Source organism: Piliocolobus tephrosceles, chromosome 3 (genome assembly GCF_002776525.5).
Source record: "Piliocolobus tephrosceles isolate RC106 chromosome 3, ASM277652v3, whole genome shotgun sequence".
Taxonomy (NCBI): domain Eukaryota; kingdom Metazoa; phylum Chordata; class Mammalia; order Primates; family Cercopithecidae; genus Piliocolobus; species Piliocolobus tephrosceles.
In genome coordinates this window covers 183034561-183059175 of record NC_045436.1, presented here as the reverse complement: position 1 = coordinate 183059175, position 24615 = coordinate 183034561, and the positions used below count along the sequence as shown (strand labels likewise).

The 24615-nt window shown below is 52.9% G+C and overlaps 1 protein-coding gene across 10 annotated transcripts in view; it reads right to left on the bottom strand.

Annotated features, from left to right (window-relative positions):
- The window catches only part of FAM53A (family with sequence similarity 53 member A), a 46771-nt gene that overhangs the window by 14901 nt on the left and 7255 nt on the right, over positions 1-24615 (bottom strand). For 4 of the 10 annotated variants that reach the window (XM_026449218.1, XM_026449213.1, XM_026449217.1 and 1 more), the window contains exon 2: positions 11283-11523. In XM_026449218.1, coding sequence (XP_026305003.1) covers positions 11283-11357 — 75 coding nt within the window. In that variant the 5' untranslated portion in view covers positions 11358-11523. Of the gene's footprint in view, positions 1-8828; positions 8899-11282; positions 14227-24615 lie in introns of those variants that run through there. The other 6 variants (XM_026449215.2, XM_023206759.2, XM_023206761.2 and 3 more) reach the window with 6 other exon arrangements.

Here is a 24615-nt window from a genome sequence, read left to right as displayed (position 1 = left end):
CGGAGTCTCGCTCTGTCGCCCAGGCTGGAGTGCAGTGGCGCCATCTCAGCTCACTGCAAGCTCCGCCTCCCGGGTTCACGCCATTCTCCTGCCTCAGCCTCCCAAGTTGGGACTACAGGCGCCCGCCACCACGCCCGGCTAGTTTTTTGTATTTTTTAGTAGAGACGGGGTTTCACCGGGTTAGCCAGGATGGTCTCGATCTCCTGACCTCGTGATCCGCCCGTCTCGGCCTCCCAAAGTGCTGGGATTACAAGCTTGAGCCACCACGCCCGGCCACATTTTTAAATTTTTTAAAAAATTTTTTATCTTTTTAAAAGAGCTAGTCTCGCTGTATTGCCCAGGCTGGAGTGCAGTGGCGCTATCTCGGGTCACTACAAGCTCCGCCTCCTGGGTTCACGCCATTCTCCTGCCTCAGCCTCCCCAGTAGCTGGGACTACAGGCACCCGCCACCTCGCTCGGCTAATTTTTTTTTTTTTTGTTTTTTCTTGGTATTTTTAGTAGAGATGGGGTTTCACCATGTTGGCCAGGATGGTCTCGATCTCCTGACCTCATGATCTGCCCACCTTAGCCTCACAAGTACTGGAATTACAGGCGTGAGCCACCTCGCCTGGCCTCAGACATTTTTATTCCAAGCCACGGGCATGCATCCTGTCCCTGCTCCTGAAGCTCAGGCCCTCCTGCCTTTAGGCAGCCTCAACAGCAGCCATCTTTGCAAACCTCACCACCACTTAACTTACTTTTCAGCAAGAACTTCAGCCAAGACCCAAGGGGCCCTTTCCCATTTGCAACAGCTCAGACACAGGACTTGAGCCCCTAAGCCAAGCGCTGGAGTGTGGCGCTGGTCCAGGGAGACATCCAGAGGGCAGGGTCTCCCTCCCTGGAAGCAGGAAAGCCACTGGGCATGGTGGCAACTTGAGTGTCTGTAGGGAGGGCACTAAGGGAAATGCCACAGGGCTCTCTTCCCTGCCCCATGAAATCTCAGGGAGCTGCTTGGCAGATCGCGGCGTGGAGGCCATTATGTGTCTGCTTCCACACGCTGGCCCATGCAGGCGGGACACAGGGCCCTGCAGAGGAGAGGGCACAGGAGGGGTGTCCTGCCAGGTACCCGGCAAGCTCCCTAACCTCCCAGAGCCTCCTGGTCTGTGAGAACACAAAAGGCCACCCTATGACAAGGACATGGCTGTCCCGCAGGGTCCAGGCACAGCAGCCCCTCTGCTTTTCTGCCTTAGAGTTCTAGGGCTCCTCTGCCACACCTCAGAACCTCTCAGTTAACACTGAAGTCCATGGCACTGCATCCTGTGATAACATTTCCAAACATGATAAAATTAAAAGGAAATCCTTCACTGCTTCCCATAAAGGGATTAAGTTAAAAGCTGGGTTTGTGACCCCGAAAAAAGACACCCATCCACAGACAGGCCGCGTACACACGGGGTCCCACCTCAGCCAACACAGCAGTGTCGAGCTGTGAGCACCTGGCCACACCATGAGGACGGGGCCTGGTGCAGGCACGAGAACCACATGACCTCCAGGTTCTCCCACCCCGGAACCCAGGTCCGATGGTAGAGAGGACAGGCAGCTCTGCTAGAGGACCTGAAGGCTTTCACGCCATAGGGACACTTGCTGCTGTAGATCCTCCCAGCTCTGGGCCTCCCCCAGCAAGCACCAGGACCTCACTCTCTTCCTGTTCTGCATGGCACCCATTCCTAGGGTCACATGAACAGCACTCAGCCGGACACGACCACGGAAAAATGTCTAGCAAGGAAAGGACTTTCCCATCCCAGCCAGCACAGACGGCCTCACGGGCAGCTTGAAGGAGCCACAAGCCTGCACGGCCCCAATGTGACCACCTCTGTGCAAAGACACGCCAGGGGCAGCAGCTACTCCCAGTGGTGCTGGCCGTGTGGGATGTGCGTACGGCAGACAAACAGAGCCAGGGTCCCCGGCAGCCAGGAGAGGCTGGGCAGCCAGGTCCCACAGGCTCAGGACGGAGGCTTATCAAAAACACTTATTCCTCACAGTCCTGGAGGCAGAAGTCCAAGATCAAGGGACAGGGGGATTCAGTGTCTGGTAAGGCCACCTCCTGGTTCACAGATGGCTCTTCCGGTTGTATCTATGCATGGTCGAAGGGGCTAGCTTCCTCTCTGATACCTCTTTCATAAGGGCACTTAATTCCATTCATGAGGCACTGCCGCCATGACCTAATCACCTCCCAAAGGCCCCACCTCCAAATATTCATCCCATCACCTTGAGGGTGAGGATTTCAACATATGGATTTCGGAGAACACGAACATGCACCCCTTAAGCCTCAAGAAATCTGGACTTCAGGGCTGGGCACAGGAACACACACCTGAATCCCAGCACTGGGAGGCCGAGGCGGAAGGACTGCTCGAGCCCAGGAGTTTGAGACCAGCCTGGCCAACATGGTGAAATCCTGTCTCTACTAAAAATACAAAAATTAGCTAGGTGTGGTGGTGGGTGCCTGTATTCACAGCTACCTGGGAGGCAGAGGCAGGGGAACCGCTTGAACCCGGGAGGCAGAGGCTGCAGCGAGCTGAGATCACATCACTGCACTCCAACCTTGGCAACAAGAGCGAGACTCTGTCTCAGAAAAAGAAGAAGAAAAAAAAGAAATCTGTACTTCAGGGCTGGACACAGGGGAATCCTAGCACTGTGGGAGGCCAACGTGAAAGGAGAGGATCACTTGAGCCCAGGAGTTTGAGACCAGCCCAGGCAACACAAGGAAACCTGGTCTCTACAAAAGAAAAAAAAAGAGCAGATGTGATGGCATGAGCCTGTGATTCCAACTACTCAAGACGCTGAGGTGGGAGGATCGCTTGGGCTGGGGAGGTCAAAGCCGCAGTGAGCGACTGAGGTGGGAGCATTGCTTGGGCTGGGGAAATCAAGGCTGCAGTGAGCGACTGAGTGCACTGTACTCCAACCTGGGCAACACAGCAAGACCCTGTCTTTAAAAAACTAAAAGATTTTAGGCCGGGCGCGGTGGCTCATGCCTGTAATCCCAGCACTTTGGGAGGCCGAGGCGGGCAGATCACGAGGTCAGGAGATCGAGACCATCCTGGCTAACACGGTGAAACCCTGTCTCTGCTAAAAATACAAAAAATTAGGCGGGCATGGTGACGGGCGCCTGTAGTCCCAGCTACTCGGAAGGCGGAGGCAGGAGAACGGTGTGAACCCGGGAGGCAGAGCTTGCAGTGAGCAGAGATCACGCCTCTGCACTCCAGCCTGGGTGACAGAGCGAGACTCTGTCTCAAAAACAAAAAACAAACAAACAAACAAAACTAAAAGTTTTTAAAAACCAACTCTCTACCAGTCAATCCCAGCCTGTATCTGCACAACACCACAGCTCGCCACCCACCCACACCACGCCCGCCAGGCCGGTGTTGCCGCCCACCCACACCACGCCCGCTAGGCCGGTGGCACAGTGAGCTTCCCTGCGCCCACGGCCCCAAGCACAGCCCATCACACCACCTCCTCTCTCCTCCACGCTGACATTCTCAGCTCTCCCTGCTCTCCGCCCCTCAGCCCGGGAACTGCCGCTTTGGTCCTAGCTGTGGCCCTCTACTCTGCCCTCTGGACTCCTGAGAATCAGATCCCAGGTGCCTGTGCCCCCAGGCTCCCACCCTCACAGCCTCCCACGGCCATGGGAACCTCCGCCTGGCTGACTCTCCCCAGGTGTCCATACGGCTCACCACCCACTTTCCAGCTCCACCCGGGGGTCACAGCCCGGCGCCCTATATAAACTCCCAGCACCCCTTGGGCTCTACTTCTTTCCTGATGTACCATCACGACTCCTCAGTCACCTGCTTCCCACCCGCCTCCCTGCAGGAAGTGAGCTCCATGTTGCTAACCCAGCACAGCCAGTGCAGTGGGGACACCCCAACGCACTGAATGACCTTCACACGCGACGTTCAGGCCCTGCCGTCTCCTGGCTGCTGCCCCGGGCTCTCTGGGGAAGCCCCAGCCAGAGCAGTGTAATGCTGGCTCCATCCACCCACCATGTCCCCTTCCCTGTGGCCCCCGATGGTCTTTGCCCACCCCAACATTAAGATCCTGCCCATCTTCCAGCACTCAGCTGCCATCACACCTCGAACCCTCCTTGCTGCTCGGGCAGCTCAGCAAGGCACCCGTGCCCACTGCCCTCCCACCGCCTCATGCCTATGGTCACTGGTCGTCTGTGTAGGCCCCCCATGACGACAGAACCCTAAAAATCATGTTATGATTTGTATTAGGTCTGCGGCATTCCTCCGCATGGTTACACAGAGTGCACCTCCATGCCACAGAGCACCTCTTGGTGGCGTAGAGGAACCGCTGGAAGGACCTCTAGGGAAGCATGCTGACGGAAAGGCAGAACCCAAATGCTTGCGCACTGTGTCACTCCATTTACAGACCATTCTCGAGATGACAGAATAACAGAGCAGGGGAAGAAACTATAAAAAATTCTTACTGGCCATGTGTCGTGGCTCACACCTGTAATCCCTGCATTTTGGGAGGCTGAGGCGGGAAGACCCATTGAGCCCAGGATGTCAAAACCAGCCTGGGAAACACAGTGAGACCCCCTTTCTAAAAGATATAATTTTTTTTTTTTTTTTTTTTTTTTGAGTCGGAGTCTCTTTCTGTTGCCCAGGATGGAGTGCAGTGGCGCGATCTCAGCTCACTGCAAGCTCCGCCTCCCAGGTTCACGCCATTCTCCTGCCTTAGCCTCCCGAGTAGCTGGGACTACAGGCGCCTGCCACCACGCCCGGCTAATTTTTTGTATTTTTAGTAGAGATGGGGTTTCACCGTGTTAGCCAGGATGGTCTTGATCTCCTGACCTCGTGATCCGCCTGCCTCGGCCTCCCAAAGTGCTAGGATTACAGGCGTGAGCCACTGTGCCCGGCCTAAAAGATACACATTTTTAAAAAATAGCTGCGTGTGGGCTGGACGTGGTGGCTCTAACCTGTAATCCCAGCACTTTGGGAGGCCAAGGCAGGCAGATCACAAAGTCAGGAGTTCAAGACCAGACTGGCCAACACGGTGAAACTCCGTCTCTACTAAAAATATAAAAATTAGTCGGGCGTAGTGGTGGATGCCTGTAATCCCAGCTACTCAGGAGGCTGAAGCAGAAGACTCTCTTGAACCCGGGAGGCTGAGGTTGCAGTGAGCTGAGACTGTACCACTGCACTCCAGCCTGGGCAAGAGAGCAAGATTACATCTCAAAAAAAAAAAAAAACTCGGTGTGGTTGCACATGTCTGTAGTCCTAGCTACTCAGAAGGCTGAGGCAGGAGGATCACTTGAGCCCAGGAGGTCGAGGCTCCAGTGAGCAGTGATTGAGACCCTGCACTCCAGCCTGGACAACAGAGCAAGGCCCTGTCTCAAAAAAAAAAAAAAAAAAAAGTTCTTACAACTCAAAACTAAAAAGAGAAATAACCCAATTTTAAAGTAAAAATGGGATTTCATTAGCTATTTCTCAAAAGAAGAGACACGAATGGCCAATGAGCACGTGAAAACATGCTCGACATAGCTAACCACAGGGAAATGAAAATCAGAACCACAATGAGATACCATTCCACACCCATGAAGGTGGCCTTTATCAAAAAAATGGACAATAACACGCGTTGATGAGAGGGAGAGAAACTACAACTCTCATGTATTGCTGTGGAACAGAACATGGTACAGACACTGTGGAAAACGGCTTGGCAGTTCCTCAAAATGTTAAACATAGAATTTCCATACGATCCAGCAATTCCACAACTAGGTTTGCACCCAAAAGAAACGAAGACATACTTCCACACAGAAACTCACACATGAAACCTCCACACAGAAACTCACACATGCAACTTCCACACAGAAACTCACACATGAATGTTCACAGCTGCATTATCCCTAGAAGCTAAAATAAGGAAACCACCCAAAGGTCCAAAAACAGAGAAACGGATGAGTAAATGGTGGTCTCTCAAACGCAAACCTGATTAGCCTTCGAGCCTCACAGCACCACCTGCGAGAACATTCTGTGGTGAGGGACAGCCGACGGCTGTCCATACCGGTGCTGTCCACCACGGCAGCCACCAGCCACCCAGAGACAGTGAGCACTAGCAGTATGTCTGGTCCAAGAGGGAAACAGCATTATGTGGGTTCTACTTTAACGAACCGTAGGCTGGGTGCAGTGGCTCACGCCTGCAATCTAAGCACTTTGGGAGGCCACATCAGGAGCGTCACTTGAGGCCAGGAGTTAGAGACTAGCCTGGGCAACACAGCAAGACCCCGTCTCTACCAAATACACTCACAAATTAGTGACACCCTGTCTTTACAAAAAAAAAAAGGCCAGGCGCGGTGGCTCACGCCTGTAATCCCAGCACTTTGGGAGGCCGAGGCGGGTAGATCACAAGGTCAGGAGATTGAGACCATCCTGGCTAACATGGTAAAACCCCGTTTCTACTAAAAATACAAAAAAAAAAAAAAATTAGCTGGGCGAGGTGGCGGGCGCCTGTAGTCCCAGCTACTCGGAATGGCATGAACCCAGTGAGCCAGTGGAGTGCAGTGAGCTGAGATCGTGCCACTGCACTCCAGCCTGGGCGACAGAGCGAGACTCCATCTAAAAAAAAAAAAAAAAAAAGCTAAATCACTAAATCAATTTTAATTTCAGTTTAAAAATCCATGTGCAACTAGAGGGAACCATAGGAGGCAGGGCAGCACTGGCTCCAACCAGCAGCTCCGGAACAAACATGGGAGGGGAGCGCGTGAGGCGCCAGCCAGGGCATGCAGCCTGGACACTCCAGGACAAGCAGCTGCGTCCTCAACACACAAGCTCCAAGGGGGACCCTATGGGGAAAAGGGACGTAAGACGCCCTGAATCTGGACTCCCTGAACAAATTCTTAAACTCAGACAATTGGGGAAGTTTGAACGCTGACAGGATATTTAGAGATATTAAAGAATCTCTGAGGGTTTTAGGTGTGAAAATGACATTCTGGTCATGTGTTTTAAAGTCTTTCTCTTTTGGAGATACAGAATGAGATATCTGCAGAGAAAGTAGGTCTAGAATGCGCTACGAAATCATGGCAGGAGGGGACTGGGTGAAGGCACAGATCAAACAAGGAGCCCTGAGCTAACGGCACCCGCCTCGTTTGCTCACTGAGGCCGGGCCGTGGGTATGTATGAAGACATACTTCCACACAGAAACTCACACATGAATGTTTGAGTTTCTACTCTGTACAACTGTCTACACTTATTTTTCATAAAAATACTATTTTAAGTCACCTTTGAAAACATCAATTTCTATTTTTATACAATGAATTGGCTATTTAAAATACTGACTTGTTTCCGTGAATGTTAGAAGTAACTTGTGTTGGCCGGGAGCAGTGGCTCAAGCCTGTAATCCCAGCACTTTGGAAGGCCGAGATGGGCGGATCACGAGGTCAGGAGATCGAGACCATTCTGGCTAACACGGTGAAACCCCATCTCTACTAAAAAATGCAAAAAAACTAGCCGGGCGAGGTGGCGGGTGCCTGTAGTCCCAGCTACTCAGGAGACTGAGGCAGGAGAATGGCGTAAACCCGGGAGGCGGAGCTTGCAGTGAGCCGAGATCCAGCCACTGCAGTGAGCCGAGATCCAGCCACTGCACTCCAGCCTAGGCGACAGAGCAAGACTCTGTCTCAAAAAAAAAAAAAAAAGGAAGTAACTTGTGTTTAGATATTCACAAGTTACGTGGGAGAGCTGGTCTCACGTGTAAACAATCTATCACTGAGTAACTGTGTTTCTTCAACACAGACAATCACACTGTCCTCATCACAAAGATCAAAAAACCCGGCCGGGCGCAGTGGCTCAGGCCTGTAATCCCAGCACTTTGGGAGCCCGACGGGGGTGCATGAGCTGAAGTCAGGAGTTCGAGACCAGCCTGACCAACATGGTGAAACCCCGTCTCTACTAAAAATACAAAAATTAGCTGGGCTTGGCGGCATGTGCCTGTAATCCCAACTACTCAGGAGGCTGAGGCAGGGGAATCGCTTGAACCTGGGAGGCAGGGGTTGCAGTGAGCCGAGATCGCGCCACGGCATTCCAGCCTGGGCAATAGAGCAAGACTCCATCTAAAAAATGAAAATAAATAAATAAAATTTTAAAATCCTGATAAAGGCTGGGCACGGTGGCTCATGCCTGTAATCCCAGCACTTTGGGAGGCTGAAGTGGGTGGATCACTTGAGGTCAGGAGTTCAAGACCAGCCTGGCCAATATGGTGAAACCACATCTCTACTAAAAATACAAAAAAAAATTAACTGGGCATGGTGGCGGTGCCTGTAATTCCAGCTACTCGGGAGGCTAAGGCAAGAGAATCGCTTGAACCTGGGAGGCAGAGCTTGCAGTGAGCCAAGACTGCACCACTGTACTCCAGCCTGGGCGACAGAGCAAGACTCCATCCCTTTCAAAAAAAATTAAAAATTAAAAAATACATTGGGCATGGTGGCACACCCCTGTAGTCCCAGCTACTCAGGAGGCTGAGGCGGGAGAATCACTTGAGCCCTGGAAGCAGAGGTTGCAATGACATGCTAATACTCCACTGCACTCCAGCCTGGGCAACAGGGCAAGGACTCCATCTCAAAAAAAAAAAAAAAAAAAGTAAAAAGGTTTACATTTAGGGATAAAAAGGTTTGTCCTCCCATTTCAGAAAGAAACCACCGCCATATGCACAGGCCGTGTTTTAAGAAAACAAGAGTCACTGGGAAAAACCATCTTTGACAGCAACAGACTCAACAGTGGCCCTGGCTGGCCACTAATAGAGCCGGGTCAGCAGGAGCAGCAGCAGGAGCAGGCTGTGATGGAACCCTCATGACCACTCACCCTGCAGGGCCCCCAGGGATCCTGTCTCAAGGCTGAGGCTCACCGAGGAACTGCCCACGCCGCCTTTCCTCTGTCAACGGACAAGAGCTCCGTAAAGAGATGAAGAACGGGAGGGAGGAAGGAGGCAGGAGCTGAAGAGCTACCTACTGGGTACTATGCTCACAACCCGAGTGCAATACACCCAAAGGGCAAACCTGCACATGTACCCCCCGTATCTAAAATCAAAGCTGAAAACAAGAGGTGAAGAGTGGCCACCTAAAGCACAGAGGATGTGGGGGCCTGTGGGTCACTCCAAACCAGGACATCTGTCCAGACACTTCACAGCCCCAGCAGGCATGCTGCGTAGCCACCTCCCTGGAAAGCTGCCCATGCCCTGGCTGACATCCACTTGCCAAAAATGTCCTCGGAGGCACACAGCCATCTGACAGGCATGTGCCACTCTGCATCCTTTGGTCTTGGTTAGAGATTCCTTAAAAACGTTTTCTCCATTTAATCAAAAGGAAAAATGGGGCCAGGCGCGGTGGCTCATGCCTGTAATCCCAATACTTCGGGAGGCTGAGGTGGGCAGATCACTGACCAGTCTCGCCAACATGGCCAACATGGTGAAACTCCGTCTCTACTAAAAATACAAAATTTAGGCCAGGTACGGTGGCTCACACCTGTAATCCCAGCACTTTGGGGGACCGAGGCAGGCAGATCATGAGGTCAGGAGCTCAAGACCAGCCTGACCAACATGGTGAAACCCTGTCTACTAAAAATACAAAAATTAGCCTTGCCTGGTGGCACACACCTGTAATCCCAGCTACTCAGGAGGCTGAGGCAGGAGAATTGCTTGAACCTGGGAGGCAGAGGTTGCACTGAGCCAAGATTGTACCATTGCACTCCAGCCTAGGCAACAGAGCAAGACTCCATCTCAAAAAAAAAAAAAAAATTTAGCCAGGTGTGGTGGCATGTGCCTGTAACCCTAGCTACTTGGGAGGCTGAGGTATGAGAATCACTTGAACCCAGGAAGCGGAGGTTGCAGTGAGCTAAGATGGTGCCACTGCACTCCAGCGTGGATGACAAAGCAAGACTCTGCCTCCAGAAAAAAAAAAAGAAAAAATGGGAACTGGCCACAGTGTCTGGAAAGAACATGGTTCTGCAGCCAGCAAGGCACTGAGACATCAGGCAAGCACTGCCTTCCCCACCTCAGCCACCCCTACCCGTGGGCTGACAGCCAGAAACGCAGACTACAGGACACAGCCAGCACTGCCACGGTCACCTCGGTCATAGTGGCCCTGAGCGCCAGGCCCCATAAGCAGTGCTTGCAAAGGTTCAGGCCACATGCCACCTCCCACAGCCCAACGCCCATGCTCGCCAGCTCTCGGGAGGACAGGCTTCAGCTTGGACCCTCAGACGGTCGCTGGAACCCCCTGCGGTGAAGATGGGTCACACATGTCCGGCCCAAAGGCCTGAGACCCACAGCTTTCCCTTCACCCTCTCATTTCCATAACACGCATGGGGCTACAAATGCAGCGTGCTCACGCCTCCAGAACCACGGCCAAGCCAGGCCCAGGACAGGCAGGTGTTCCAAGCACCCCTGCTGGCTCTGAGGGCCTGGCAAGACCCTCCATCAGCCACCTCCTTCTAGATATGCCTTCTAACCAGGGCAGCTGGGGGGGTCCCGAAGGTGGCACATCCAAAGTTCACTTCACCATGACTGTAGGAAAATCAATCTGCCTGTGGGAAGCTAATGTGGTGATCAAATCCAAGACAGAGGCTCCCTTGGGAGGTGGAGCTAGGAGGGGAGGGACCGGGAGGCCAGTGGGGCACATGCAGCTGCTTGATTGGATGTAACAGGCACACCTGCGCTTGGGGCTCCAGCTTCCGTGTGTAAGTCAGCCTTTCAGTAAAACCCTATCTTTTTAATTAGCAACTCAAGGCTTTTTTTTTTTTTTTTTTTTTTTGAGATGGAGTCTCGCTCTGTTGCCCAGGCTGGAGTGTAGTGGCGCCATCTCAGCTCTCTGCAAGCTCCGCCTTCCGGGTTTACGCCATTCTCCTGCCTCAGCCTCCCGAGGAGCTGGGACTACAGGCACCTGCCACCACGCCCGGCTAATTTTTTGTATTTTTAGTAGAGATGGGGTTTCACCATGCTGGCCGGGCTGGTTACAAACTCCTGACCTCAAGTGATATGCGTGCTCAGCCTCCCAAAGTGCTGGCAGTACAGGCATGAGCCACTGTGCCCAGCTGGCATTTTTAGTAAGTCTGTTATTTTTAAATGATGCTGAAAATCTGCTGTGATGACACTGATGGGCTCTGGGGCCCACCTGTGCACCAGACACCCCCATGCCTGGCCCGGCAGTGCCTCCCAGGCCCCTGAGAACTGAGCCCTCACCTCCACCTCCCAGTGTGGCCATTCCCCTGTGACAGCACGGGGGAGGGGCACCCAGCCCTGTGCCACCCGCAGCTGCTTACCGGACCAGCCTCGCTCTTGCAGGTGAGGTCGTCCAGGCTCTGGCTCTGTAGCTTCTCAGTGATGAGTGTGACCATGGTTGGGGCCCCGTGTCCTCCGTCCACACCAACAGGCACCGGAGTGCTGGAACATCAGACTGTCGAAGGCCCCGGCATTGCTAGTTCTGAGCCAAATCTCAAGGTCATGTCTCCACTTTCCCTACAGATGAGCGGTCCGTGCCCACAGGCTCTTCAGGATTTGTGCCTGTTTCTCAGAAGAGATAAATCACCACATGATTATACGTAAAATCATTTTGTTGATGTTTCTGTTACATGCCAGGTCCCCTGTGTATAAAGTATTTCTGATATCCTGCCTCACAAACACCCTCCCATTTTCAAAACTACCATGCAAGTTCTTTTCTGGAAAATCTAATCACGGTGGTCTTCTGGCTGAAGGCAAAGGCACATGTTAGACCCATCTCACCCCCTGGAAGCCTCAGCTGAAAGAAGAAGATAGGCCACCCCAGTCTCCTGCTCCAAAGAAGGGGAAATAGGATGGGGGATGATGGCAAGGACATTCTGGAAGCTGGGAAGCTGCTGGAAAGCCAGTAGCAAGCCAGGAATGCAGAAACCCTGACTATCCACCCTCTTCTGCTCCAAGTGGCCAAACACCCCTCCCACTCCCACGCCAGCCAGCTGGGCAAGCGCTCTGCACTGAAGCTGGGGCAAAGGAAGCCTACCAGGGTCTGCACCTGGTCTGCTGACACCAAGGGGCCGGCACAGGAAGGGCGAGAGCTCAGGGGGGTCTTTCAGGCCCTGAGCTCTTCAGCCCCAGGAATGGGCAGCTCTGTCTGTACTGCCGGCAGAGGCTGCGGGGCTGCCCCAGGGCTGCTCCCGACAGACACCAACGGGCCGAGGTGCCCAGCAAGGTGGCCCTGCCCCCAGCGTGTCCCCAACCTGCCCCAGCTTTGACCCTTCTCAGGCTCCCACTGTTGGGTGTGAGGAGCTGCCAAGGCCACCTAGTTCAGACCCAACAGAGGCCAAAACAGACAAGGGGCAAACAAGCAAAACCAGCAACTTGGAGAGGAGCCCTAGGTGGGAGGGTAAGGACCTCCTCAGCAGCAGCCCTCTGCCCTCGGAGTGACATGGCACCTCCATGAAGACCAGGACACCCTTAAAAAGGAACTTCCAGAGAAAAAGAAGAGTGCCTGGGAATTAAGACAGCAGTGACGGAACCTCCACACAACCTCCAAGGTGCGCGTCCTCAGCTGCCGCCCAGCTCCAGCTTCCGGCCAGTCTTCGGGGCCCACAGACTGCTCCTAGGCAAGGATTAAGGGCGGACAGGACGCCAAAGCTGAGGCCTCACCTCCACCAATGAAAGCAACCCATAGGCAGCAGCGTTCACAAGCATCTGCCCCAAAATCCCGGCACATGGGAGGCACGTGGGCCGCCCCATCGGAAGGACCGCCGGCCACTCGGGCCACGCCACCTGCCAGTAAAGTAAGAGGGCAAAGGAGACTCACACGCACACTCCTGCCAACGCTGGAAAGGTTTCAACATGGTTCAATACCTGCGTTCCACGCTTAAAATGTGCACATACAACTGCTCTCAACAGAAACCAATAGGCACTTCCCTAGAGCCCAAAAGCCAGCATCTTCCTGAACGAGGGCAGGGCAAAGGAGCCACCAACACAGCAGCTACGTGCACAGTGGGCCACGCGGCCTGGCTCGGAGCCTTCCCGTCATCAGGCACAGCCCTGCTGCTGCCAGGCCCAGGAGACTGGGAAGACCAAATCCAGGCAGGGTCTGTGCACAGGTCCTGATAGGTGCCACCCACCCATGGGGCTGTTCCAGGCCAGGGGACACAACACATCAGCCAAAGGCTGTGCACAGACACACTGGCTCACTGGGTCTGAAATCACGCACTCGCGGCTGACCACTCACTCCCACCACCCTCAGCAGCCACCACTGTCATCTCCAGCCCACAGCCAAGAGCCCCGGACTCCAAGAGGGGTGTCCTGCGCTGGGTCACGGTCAGCCGGGCCCACTGTGATGCTTCAGAAGGAGGTCTCTCCGCAGCAGTGGCTCCATTCAAATTGTCTCAAATTAAGCAGCACAAATCAGAGCCAGTCACACTGCACACCCAATGCTGGTCAATGTCAGCTGGGGAAAGCCACCAGCAACTGGGGTGCCAGCTCACACCATGGCCCGGATTCACCTCTGTCCCAGCTCAGAGCCCCCAGCTCACACCACGGCCCGGACTCACCTCTGTCCCAGCTCAGAGCCCCCAGCTCACACCACGGCCCGGACTCACCTCTGTCCTAGCCTCAGAGCCCCCAGTTCACAGCCATAGCCCGGACTCACCTCTGTCTCAGCGTCAGAGCCCTCACAGGACGGGGCTCTATGGCTGACAAGCCAGCCTCCCTCCCTAATCCCACCAACCATTCCTGCAGGGCGAGGGCCAGCTCCCTTCACACCGTGCACCACGAGGGGCTGCACACCCACCTTCTGAACCCTCCTGGTTGCACAAAGCACACACACAACCTTAGAAAGGGGACAGCAGCCACACTATAACTTGAAAAAATAATAACTAGGGTTTTATTTTAAAAGCAGGCTTCACAGTCTGTGTAGAAATGGCTGATTGCAGGGCTGGGGGAGGGAAAAGAGCTGGAGCCTGTCGAGGTGCAGGAAGTGAGGATGGCTCCCCAGTAGCCTGCCGGTAACACAGAGCAAAGCAAGTGGCAGCGAACACAGGAACCCAGGAACCCATGAACCCAGACACCCAGGAACCCATGAACCTAGGAACCTAGGAACGCACGGACCCAGAACCCACGAACCTAGGAATCCACAAACCCAGGAACCCACAGACCCAGGAACCCACAGACTCAGGAACCCAGGAACCCATGAACCCACAGACTCACGAACCCATGAGCCCACAGATCCATGAATCCACAAACCCAAAAACTCACGAACCCAGGAACCCACAGACCCAGGGACCCAGGAACCAGGTACCCACAGACCCAGGAACCCAGGAATTCTCGGACCCATGGACCCAGGAACCCACAAACCCAGGAACCCAGGAACCCACGGACCCAGGTGAGGTGGGGGTGGCGGGAAAGCACCTCCTCATGGGGCGGTGGGGAGCCACTAGTGAGTGCAGAGAGAATGAGGGAGGTGCTGTAAAACCATCACTTGACCAGCATCCCAACACAACAGTCTCAGGCAAGATGCATCCATGATGCTGGACCCGCAGAGAATGTGTGGCGAGAAACGGAGCTCACGGCCTCAAAGTGACCCCCAAAAGATGCTCGGCAGTCACCAAGGAAAAACAGTAACAGCAGGGGTACCCGGCAGGCACCTGAACCCAGCGATCAGTGTGAACACCCCAAGAGCCTCCTTCCGCAAACACAGGAACCTGAATTTCCCTTTTTTTTTTTTTTTTGAGACAGAGTCTTTCTCTGTCGCCCAGGCTGCAATGCAGTGGTGCGATCTCAGCTCACTGCAGCCTCCGCCTCCCGAGTTCAAGCGATTCTCCTGCCTCAGCCACCCAAGTAGCTGGGATAACAGGCACACGCCCCCACACCCGGCTAGTTTTTGTATTTGTAGTACAGATAGGGTTTCGCCATGTTGGCCAGGCTGGTTTCAAACTCCTGATCTCAGGTGATCTGCCCACCTCAGCCTCCCACAGTGCTGGGATTCCAGGCATGTATCACCACCACACCTGGCCTGGAACCTGATTATTTAATCCTGAAGAAATCTCAGACAATCTCAAAACAGGCCAACTCTACAAAATGACAGCCAGAAACCTTCAGAAGCATCGGGTCAGGAAAGAGCTCGGGGAGGCCCCGCCCAGACTTGGGGGGGGGGGTCCCAATGTAGCACGTGACCCTGGGTCAGAAAAAGGGCAGGGAGGACATGTCCCAAATCTGCCTGAGCACTGTCAGATGCCAGCACCACGCCACACTGACGCCGCACTCCTGGCTGTGACTACTGCCTGTGGTCACGTGAGATGTGAACGCCTGGAGGGTCTGCACGCCCTCGATAGAGAAACGATGACACGTGTGTGCAAGAGTCACACTCGCAGCCGGGCGCAGGGCTCACGCCTGGAATCTCAGCACTTTCGGAGGCCGAGGCGGGCGGATCACGAGGTCAGGAGATCGAGACCACGGTGAAATCCTGTCTCTACTAGAAATAAAAAAAAATTTTACCCGGGCGGGGGCGGGTGCCTGTAGTCCCAGCTACTCAGGAGGCTGAGGAAGGAGAATGGCGTGAACCCAGGAGGCGGAGCTTGCAGTGAGCTGAGGTTGCGCCACTGCCCTCCAGCCTGGGCGACAGAGCAAGACTCCGTCTCAAAAAAAAAAAGTCACACTCTCATAACTCATAGACTTTAAAACATCAGACAGGCCGGGCGCGGTAGCTCACACTTGTAATCGCAGCACTTTGGGAGGCCAAGGTGGGTGGATCATGAGGTCAGGAGATTGAGACCATCCTGGCCCAATGTGGTGAAACCCCATCTCTACTAAAAATATAAAAATTAGCTGGGCGTGGCCGGGCACAGTGGCTCATGCCTGTAATCCCAGCATCTTGGGAGGCCAAGGCGGGCGGATCATGAGGTCAGGAGATTGAGACCATCCTGGCTAAAACGATGAAACTCTGTCTCTACTAAAAATACAAAAAACTAGCCGGGCGAGGTGGCGGGTGCCTGTAGCCCCAGCTACTCCGGAGGCTGAGGCAGGAGAATGGCATTAACTTGGGAGGCGGAGCTTGCAGTGAGCCAAGATCGCGCCACTGCACTCCAGCGTGGGCGACAGAGTGAGACTCCATCTCAAAAAAAAAAAACCAAAACAAAACAATTAGCTGGGTGTGATGACACATACCTGTAGTCCCAGCTACTCAGGAGGATGAGGCAGGAGAATCACTTGAACCCGGGGGGGCGGAGGTTGCAGTGAGCCGAAATCACACCACTGCACTCCAGCGTGGTGACAGAGTGAGACTCCGTTTAAAAAAAAAAAAAAAAAAAATCAGATAAAGTGTGCTTGCAAAGCAGCAGCCAGGGCAAGTGTCCAGCAGTGCCAGTGCGGAACACCTAGCGGTGTCCGAGCAGCAGCTCTGGCACACGAGAGGTGCATGCAGCACAGGAGGGACCATGTCTGCTGCCAACAGCAGCTCCCTGCCGGGAGTCCAGGAAACAGGCATTGTGAGTGCTGCGCAGGGAGGGGAGGAGACCCTCCTGTGGAACATGCGTTTCCCGCAGGAAGGAAGGCGTTACTCAGGTCGTCACCGACATGTGTGTTGGCTTCCAAGATGCCAGCAGGGCCATTATACCAATCTCCCATAACTGACGGGCTTCAAATAACAAAAGTTTACTCTCAGAGTTCTGGAGGCCAGAAGTCCAAAACAGAGGTATCAACAGCTGCCTCCTTCTGGAGGCTGAGGGGGAACCGGTTCCAGCCTCTCTCCAGTTTCCAGTGGCTCCAGGAGTCCTCGGCATTTCCTGGCTTGTAGCTGTACCACTGCAATCTCTGCCCCTGTCACCATGCGGCCTTCTTCCCATTGCCACAGAGTCCCTGTATCACTATCTCTTCTTATAAGGACACCAATAATTGGGTGAGAGCCCACTCTAATCATATGACTTCATCTTAATTTACATTAATTACAATAGCATCTGGCCGGGCACGGTGGCTCACGCCTGTAATCCCAGCACTTTGGGAGGCCGAGGCAGGCAAATCACGAGGTCAGGAGATCGAGACCATCCTGGCTAACATGGTGAAATCCTGTCTCTACTAAAAATACAAAAAATTAGCTGGGTGTGGTGGCACATGCCTGTGGTCCCAGCTACTTGGGAGGCTGAGGCAGGAGAATTGCTTGAACCCAGGAGGTGGAAGTTGCAGTGAGCTGAGATCATGCCACTGCACTCCAGCTTGGGCAACAGAGTGAGACTCCATCTCAAAAAAAAAAAAAAAAAAATTACAATAGCATCTGCAAAGACTCTATTTCTAAATAAAGTCACATTTGCAGGTGTTGGGGGTGCAGACTGGAACATAACCTCCTGGGGGATGCAATTCCATACACACAATGCCAGGCCCGTCTCCCCTTACAATAAACTGAGCCATGAGGATGCAGCACCAGGCATGAGGCATGATGGACAGCAAGTCCCTCCCGCCTGGCGGTTGGTTCTCAGAGACCAGTCTGCATGAGGGAAGTCTGGGGAAGGAGGAGTTCAGAACCAGAGGAAGCCCCTGCCGGAGCTGGGAAAGCCCAGAGATATGGAAATTGTGACGGATGGTGGCGGTGAGGATGCCGCAGGACCCCACCATGGCAGGACAGCCTTTCCGAAGGGCGATCAGAGAGGTCCCTCTGAGGCAGTGACATTGAAGCCAGGACTGAAAGCTAAACAAGAGGGGCCCGGAAAAGGAGACAAAGGCCAGGACAAGTGGGAAAACAGACCTCTGGGTTCGAGGTAGATGTAGAAGAGACGTGGGAAGTGAGAGAAACCTGGCTCCAGCTGCTGGAACTCACTGTCCCTGCCACCAAAAGGTGAGGAGTGGGAGCCAGCGGAGAGGACCACAACCTGAGCTCCGGGAGGCACAGCCGGCATCGGGCATCCCTCGCCCCTACTCCAGGACCTCTCAGCACCGGCCCCTCTGAACAGGAAGCGGTCCCTCCCAAGCCCACGAGCACCGCCCTGAGCCCAGGCGATGCCTTCTCCCCACACTAAGTGGGCTCAGTTCAGAAGACGGCTACAACGAACTCACTTCCACTTTTCCTGCATTAAGTCGCCGTCCTCACTCCCAAAGGCTCCTTGTAACTGCACTGTAACTCCCTTCCTTGTAACTGCACTGGTGACTTAGCCGACAAGTCCAGGGGCTTTCCCTGCCTCTCCTTCCACCTCTGCACCCAGCTCAAGCCTGATCCTCAAGGTCTGGAGGGCCGCAGCAGCCTACACCCGTTCCCATCCACTGGGCAAGCCTTGGCCTGACCTCAACGGAAAGCAGATCATGGCACTCTGGCCCCCAGAAACAGCTTCCTCAGCCCTTAGGACAGAGGCCAAAATCCTCACCCTGATCCCCCAACTACCCCATCGTCTCCCCTCGCTACCCGGGTTCTGGCCACCAGTGCCCTGCAGACCCCTAGGAGGGTCAAAGGCAGAGCTGGAGTTCCACGGGGGCAGCAGGGACGAGCCCCCACCACAGGCCATCAAACGCAGAGCTGGAGTTCCACGGGGGCAGCAGAGCGGAGCCCCCACTCCGCTCATATGGCCGCCTCATGGGACAGTGGCAAAATGCCCTCGGCTGGCGGCTCCGGCCACTCTCATTCTCCAGGACTCTATCCTCCAAAAACGCACCAAAGCAGTTTCTATTTTTCTGTTTTAACTCGATCCACATGGAGTCAGATACAGCATTTGTAGAGCCATGAATTAGTTTCCTATAACCAAGTATCACAAAGTGGTGGCTTACGACAGAAATGAACTAGCCAGCTGTCCTTGGAGGCTGGGAGTCCAAGACCAAGATGCCAGCAGGGCCACGCCCCTCTGAAGGCTCTGGGGAGGGATGTGCTCAGGCCTCCCTCCTGGCTCTGGCGTCACTCCAATCTTCCCACTGCATTCTCCCTGTGTGTTCCTGTGTCCAAGTCTCCCCATTTTATAAGGACATCAGTCATTTTGGGGTAGGACCCACCATGCTCCAGGGTGACCCCATCTTAACTAATTACACCTGCAACAACCCCATTTCCAAGTAAGTGCACATTCTGAAGTGCCGGGGGGTCAGGACTTCGATGTGTGACTTTGGGGGTGGACGTCATTCAGCCCACAACCAGCTGTATTTTATTTCCCCACGGCAACACACACAGGGTGCTGGCTCACAAACCATCACTGAGCGACTCCCAAGCGTGCAGAGGCCTCACACCTGCCGCTCCGCAGTGGGCACTTCCATCCCTCAGCCCTGTCCTCGGGAACTTACTACACCTACGCACACAGCCCGCAGGCACTGCTGCTCCTGGACTGTGCCCCAGCGCACCCCCCAGAGCATCACCTGCTGGCTTGAAGGCACGTCAGGGTGTATCTCTTTGCCAACACAGCCCCGCTCCACACCTCCCAATAGGGCCGTGTGAACCTTCTGTCAAGTCATCGCTGACATTATCACGTCACTATAAATAGTGTTTCCAGTTAGGCCACACAGTGGGGTCTGTTCTCCAAAGTTCATAATTCCATCCTTTTTACGAATGCAAAGTTTCTGCCCAGTATAAACTCTTGCCCCAAACTCCCCAGCAGATTTATAAACCTCCTAGGAATGAGCCCTTTGGTGAAAGACATCAGGACACCTTCAGCCCTTTTGCTCCTAGTCCTGCCTTGTGCTCAGGGCTGGCAGGGGTGTGCTCTAGCCCACTCAGGGCACCCCTCACCCACATCTTCCAGCTTCCTGAGAAGGGGGCACGTGAAGACCACACCTCTTCTCTCCTCCACTTCTGTAAGGAGCCCACTCCCAGGATGCCTGCTCAGCTTTCAGGGTCTTCTCTCAGCCCAGCTTTAGAAAATGCTTAAGGCGGCCGGGCGCGGTGGCTCAAGCCTGTAATCCCAGCACTTTGGGAGGCCGAGACGGGCGGATCACGAGGTCAGGAGACCGAGAACATCCTGGCTAACACGGTGAAACCCCCCGTCTCTACTAAAAAAAGAATACAAAAAACTAGCCGGGCGAGGTGGTGGGCGCCTGTGGTCCCAGCTACTCGGGAGGCTGAGGCAGGAGAATGGCGTAAACCCAGGAGGCGGAGCTTGCAGTGAGCTGAGATCCGGCCACTGCACTCCAGCCTAGGCGACAGAGCAAGACTCTGTCTCAAAAAAAAAAAAAAAAAGAAAATGCTTAAGGCACCTCACGCAAGGTCTTCCTTGGTCCGGAGACCACGTCCTTCCGGCCTGGCTCATGGCACACTCTGCGCTCCACCCTGGTCTGCATCTCCATCTGTTCCTGGACTCCGTGTCCAATGCTTGCTGCTGTTGCTGCTGTTCTAGGATTTGTCCTCCGCTCCTCCAACCCTTCCAATGACGTGCGTACGCTTCACGCACAAGGGCTCCCTCCTCTTCTCCAAATGCCCATGTCGGGACCCATCTTCACGCTTATCTCTAAGCCTATATATACAGGGCTGCTTTTCACGGGGGGTTTTTAATTACTTTTTCTGGTCCCTGCACTCTGTATCTCAGCTCCCTCGGTCTTCCCTGCTTTTCCTGGCTTCTGCTCTCAGGCTGGAAGTTTCCTCTGATGTTGCTCATTCTGGCTCTCCATTCACACACAGAGGGAAGAGCAGTGCTGCCTCACTGCAGAGGGATGCAGTGGCTGCGTCCTCCCTTCAGATGGCAAGAGAACTCACCCTGAGACCAGCCTGGCCAACACGGTAAAACCCCATCTCTACTAAAAATACAAAAATTAGCTGACCACGGTAGCAAGTGCCTATAATCCCAGCTACTCAGGAGGCTGAGGCAGGAGAATCGCTTGAATCCGGGAGGCGAAGGTTGCAGTGAGCTGAGATTGCACCACTGCACTCCAGCCTGGGTGACAGAGGGAGACTCCATCTCAAGATAGATAGATAGATAGATAGATAGATAGATAGATAGATAGATAGATAGATAGATAGATAAATAAATAAAGTTTATAGAGAGAGGCAAAAGACCCAGAATAGCCAGCATGATATTAAAGGAGAAGAACAAAGTTGGAGGATTGACACCATCCAACTCTAAGACTTATTATAAAGTTGCTGTAATCAAGACAGTGTGTGGCCAGGCACAGTGGCTCACACCTGTAATCCCTGTGCTTTGGAAGGCTGAGAGAGGAGATCGCTCGGACCCAGGAGTTCAAGACCAGCCTGGGCAACATAGCGAGACTCCATCTCTACATAAAATTTTAAATTTACCTGCGTGCCTATAATCCTAGCTCTAAGTAGCTCTGTCCTAGCTTCTAAGTAAGGCAGAGGTGGGAGGATTGCTTCAGCCGGAGAGGTGGAGGATGCAGTGATCCATGATTGCACTGCTGCACTCCGACCTGGGTGACACAGCAAGACCCTGTCTCAAAAAAAAAAAAAAAGATAGTGTGGGACGGGCAAAAGAATAGGCAATTGGATCAATGGAACAGGCAGAATAGAGAGCCCAGATATAGAACCACATAGTCACTGATCTTTGACAAAGGAGCAATGGCAATACAATAGAGAACAGACAGTCTTTTCAACAAATGCTGCTGAAAAACTAGACATCCACAAGAAAAAAAGACATGAGACCAGGTGTGGTGGCCCATGCCTGTAATCCCAGCACTTTGGAAGCCCGAGGCGGGTGGATCACTTGAGGTCAAGAGTTTGAGACCAGCCTGGCCAAAATAGTGAAACCCCATCTCTACTAAAAATATAAAAATTAGCTGGGTGTGGTGGTGTGCACCTGTAACCCCAGCTACTCAGGAGGCTGAGGCAGGAGAATCACCTGAACCCAGGAGGTGAAGGTTGCAGTGAGCTGAGATCACACCACTGCACTCCAGCCTGGACCACAGAGCAAGATTCCATCCCCAAAAAAAAAAAAAAAAGACATGGAGTGTATGGACACCCTTCACGAAAACTAACTCAAAATGGATCACAGAACTAAAGTAAAAGGCAAAACTATAAAAATCCTGGCCCGGCGCAGTGGCTCAAGCCTGTAATCCCAGCACTTTGGGAGGCCGAGACGGGCGGATCACGAGGTCAGGAGATCGAGACCATCCTGGCTAACACGGTGAAACCCCGTCTCTACTAAAAATACAAAAAACTAGCCGGGCGAGGTGGCGGGCGCCTGTAGTCCCAGCTACTCGGGAGGCTGAGGCAGGAGAATGGCGTAAACCCGGGAGGCGGAGCTTGCAGTGAGCTGAGATCTGGCCACTGCACTCCAGCTCGGGCGACAGAGCAAGACTCCGTCTCAAAAAAAAAAAAAAAAAATCCTAGAAGATAGATAACACAGGAGTAAAATATAGATGACTTTGGGTTTGGCGATCACTTTTCAGATACAACACTGAAAGCATGACCCATAAAAGAAAGAATTGTTAAGTTGAACTTCATTAAAATTAAAAATATCTGCTCTGCAAAAGACACTGTCAAGAGAATAAAAAACAAGTTCCAGACTGAAAGAAAATATTTGCAAAAGACTTATCTGACAAAGAACCATTATCCAAAATATAGAAAGATATTTTAAAACTCAACAATAAGAAAACAACCCCAGCCTGGTCAACATGGTGAAACCCCATCTCTACAAAAAGTAAACTACAAAAATTAGCCGGGCGTGGTGGCACACACCTGTAATCCCAGCTACTCGGGAGGTCGAAGTAGAAGAATCACTTGAACCCAGAAGCTGAGGTTGCAGTGAGCCGAGATCACGCCACTGCACTCCAGCCTGGGTGACAGAGTCAGACCATGTATCAACAAAAGAAAAAAAAAAAGGCCAGGAGCAGTGGTTCATGCCTGTAATCCCACTTTGGGAGGCCAAAGCAGGTGGAACAACTGAGGTCAGGAGTTCGAGACCAGCCTGGCAAATGTGGTGAAACCCCATTTCTACTAAAACCACAAAAATTAGTCGGGCATGGTGGCAGGTACCTGTAATCCTAGCTACTCGGGAGGCTGAGGCAGGAGAATTCCTTGAACCCGGGAGGCAGAAGTTGCAGTGAGCCAAGAGAGCACCACTGGACTCCAGCCTGGGCAACAAGAGTGAAACTCCATCTCAAAAAAAAAGAAAAAAGAAAAAAGAAAGAAAGAAACCAACCCAACTAAAAAAGTGGAGCAAAGACTTTAATAGACACCTCAACCAACTGGGGCCGGATGTGGTGCTCATGCCTGTAATCCCAGCACTTTGGGAGACCGAGGCGGGTGGATCACCTGAGATCAGGAGTTCAAGACCAGGCTGGCCAACATAGCGAAACCCCATCTCTATTAAAAATACAAAAATTAGGGCACGGTGGCTCAAGCCTGTAATCCCAGCACTTTGGGAGGCCGAGACGGGCGGATCACGAGGTCAGGAGATCGAGATCATCCTGGCTAATGCGGTGAAACCCCGTCTCTACTAAAAAATACAAAAAAAAAAAAAAAAACTAGCCGGGCGAGGTGGCGGGCGCCTGTAGTCCCAGCTACTTGGGAGGCTGAGGCAGGAGAATGGCGTAAACCCAGGAGGCGGAGCTTGCAGTGAGCTGAGATCTGGCCACTGCACTCCAGCCTGGGCCACAGAGCGAGACTCTGTCTTAAAAAAAAAAAAAAAATACAAAAATTAGCTGGGCACGATGGCAGGTACCTGTAATCACAGCTCCTCGGGAGGATGAAGCAGAGGCTGCAGTGAGCCGAGATCGCACCACTGCACTCCGGCGTGGGCAACAAGACTGAAACTCCGTCTCAAAAACAAAACAAAACAAAAAAAAAAAAAAAACCCACTACACACAAGGTACCACTCCACACCCATCAGAATGTCCAAAATCCAGAACACTGACCACACCAAGTGCTGAGGAGGATGTGGAGCAACTGTGTACATGACCCAGCAATCCTGCTCCTTGGTATTTACCCAAAGGAACCAAAAACTTATGTCCGCACAAAACCTGCACACAGACGCCCATAGCAGCTGTATCTGTAAACAGTACCAAAACTTAAAAACGACCACGATTTCCTGTAGGTAAGTGGATAAAGTGTGATACATCCAGACAGTATAATATTATTTGGCACTAAAAATAAATGAGCTCTCAAACCACCAAAAAATATAGAAGATATTTAAATGCATATCACTAAGTGAAAGAAACTAGTCTGAAATGGCTACATATTGTATGATTCCAACCATATGGCATTCTGGAAAAGGCTAACTGTAGAGACTACTAAAAAGACAAAAACAAAAAAACAGTGGCTGCCAGGGGCCAGGGGTAGACAGAGGTGAGGCAGGGCACAGATTTTTAAGGCAGTGAAACTATCCTGCATGATACTATAATGGTTGACAAAGGTCATCACACGTTTGTCTAAATCCATAGACTATAACACCAAGAGTGAACCTGATGTCAACTATGGATTCTGGATAATAAGCATGTATCCATATAGGTTCATCAACTGTAGCAAATGCACCACTCCAGTGGGGGACGCTAGTCATGCAGGAGGCCCTGCATGTGTGGGGGCAGAAGGTATAGTGTCTAGGAACTCCATTTTTTTTTTTTTTTTGAGATGGAGTTTCGCTGTTGCTGCCCAGGCTGAAGTGCAATGGTGCAATCTCAGCTCACTGCAACCTCAGCCTCCCGGGTTCAAGTGATTCTCCCACCTCAGCCTCCTAAGCAGCTGGGATTGCAGGTGCCCATTACCACCACGTCCAGCTATTTTTTTTTTTTTTTTTTTTTTTT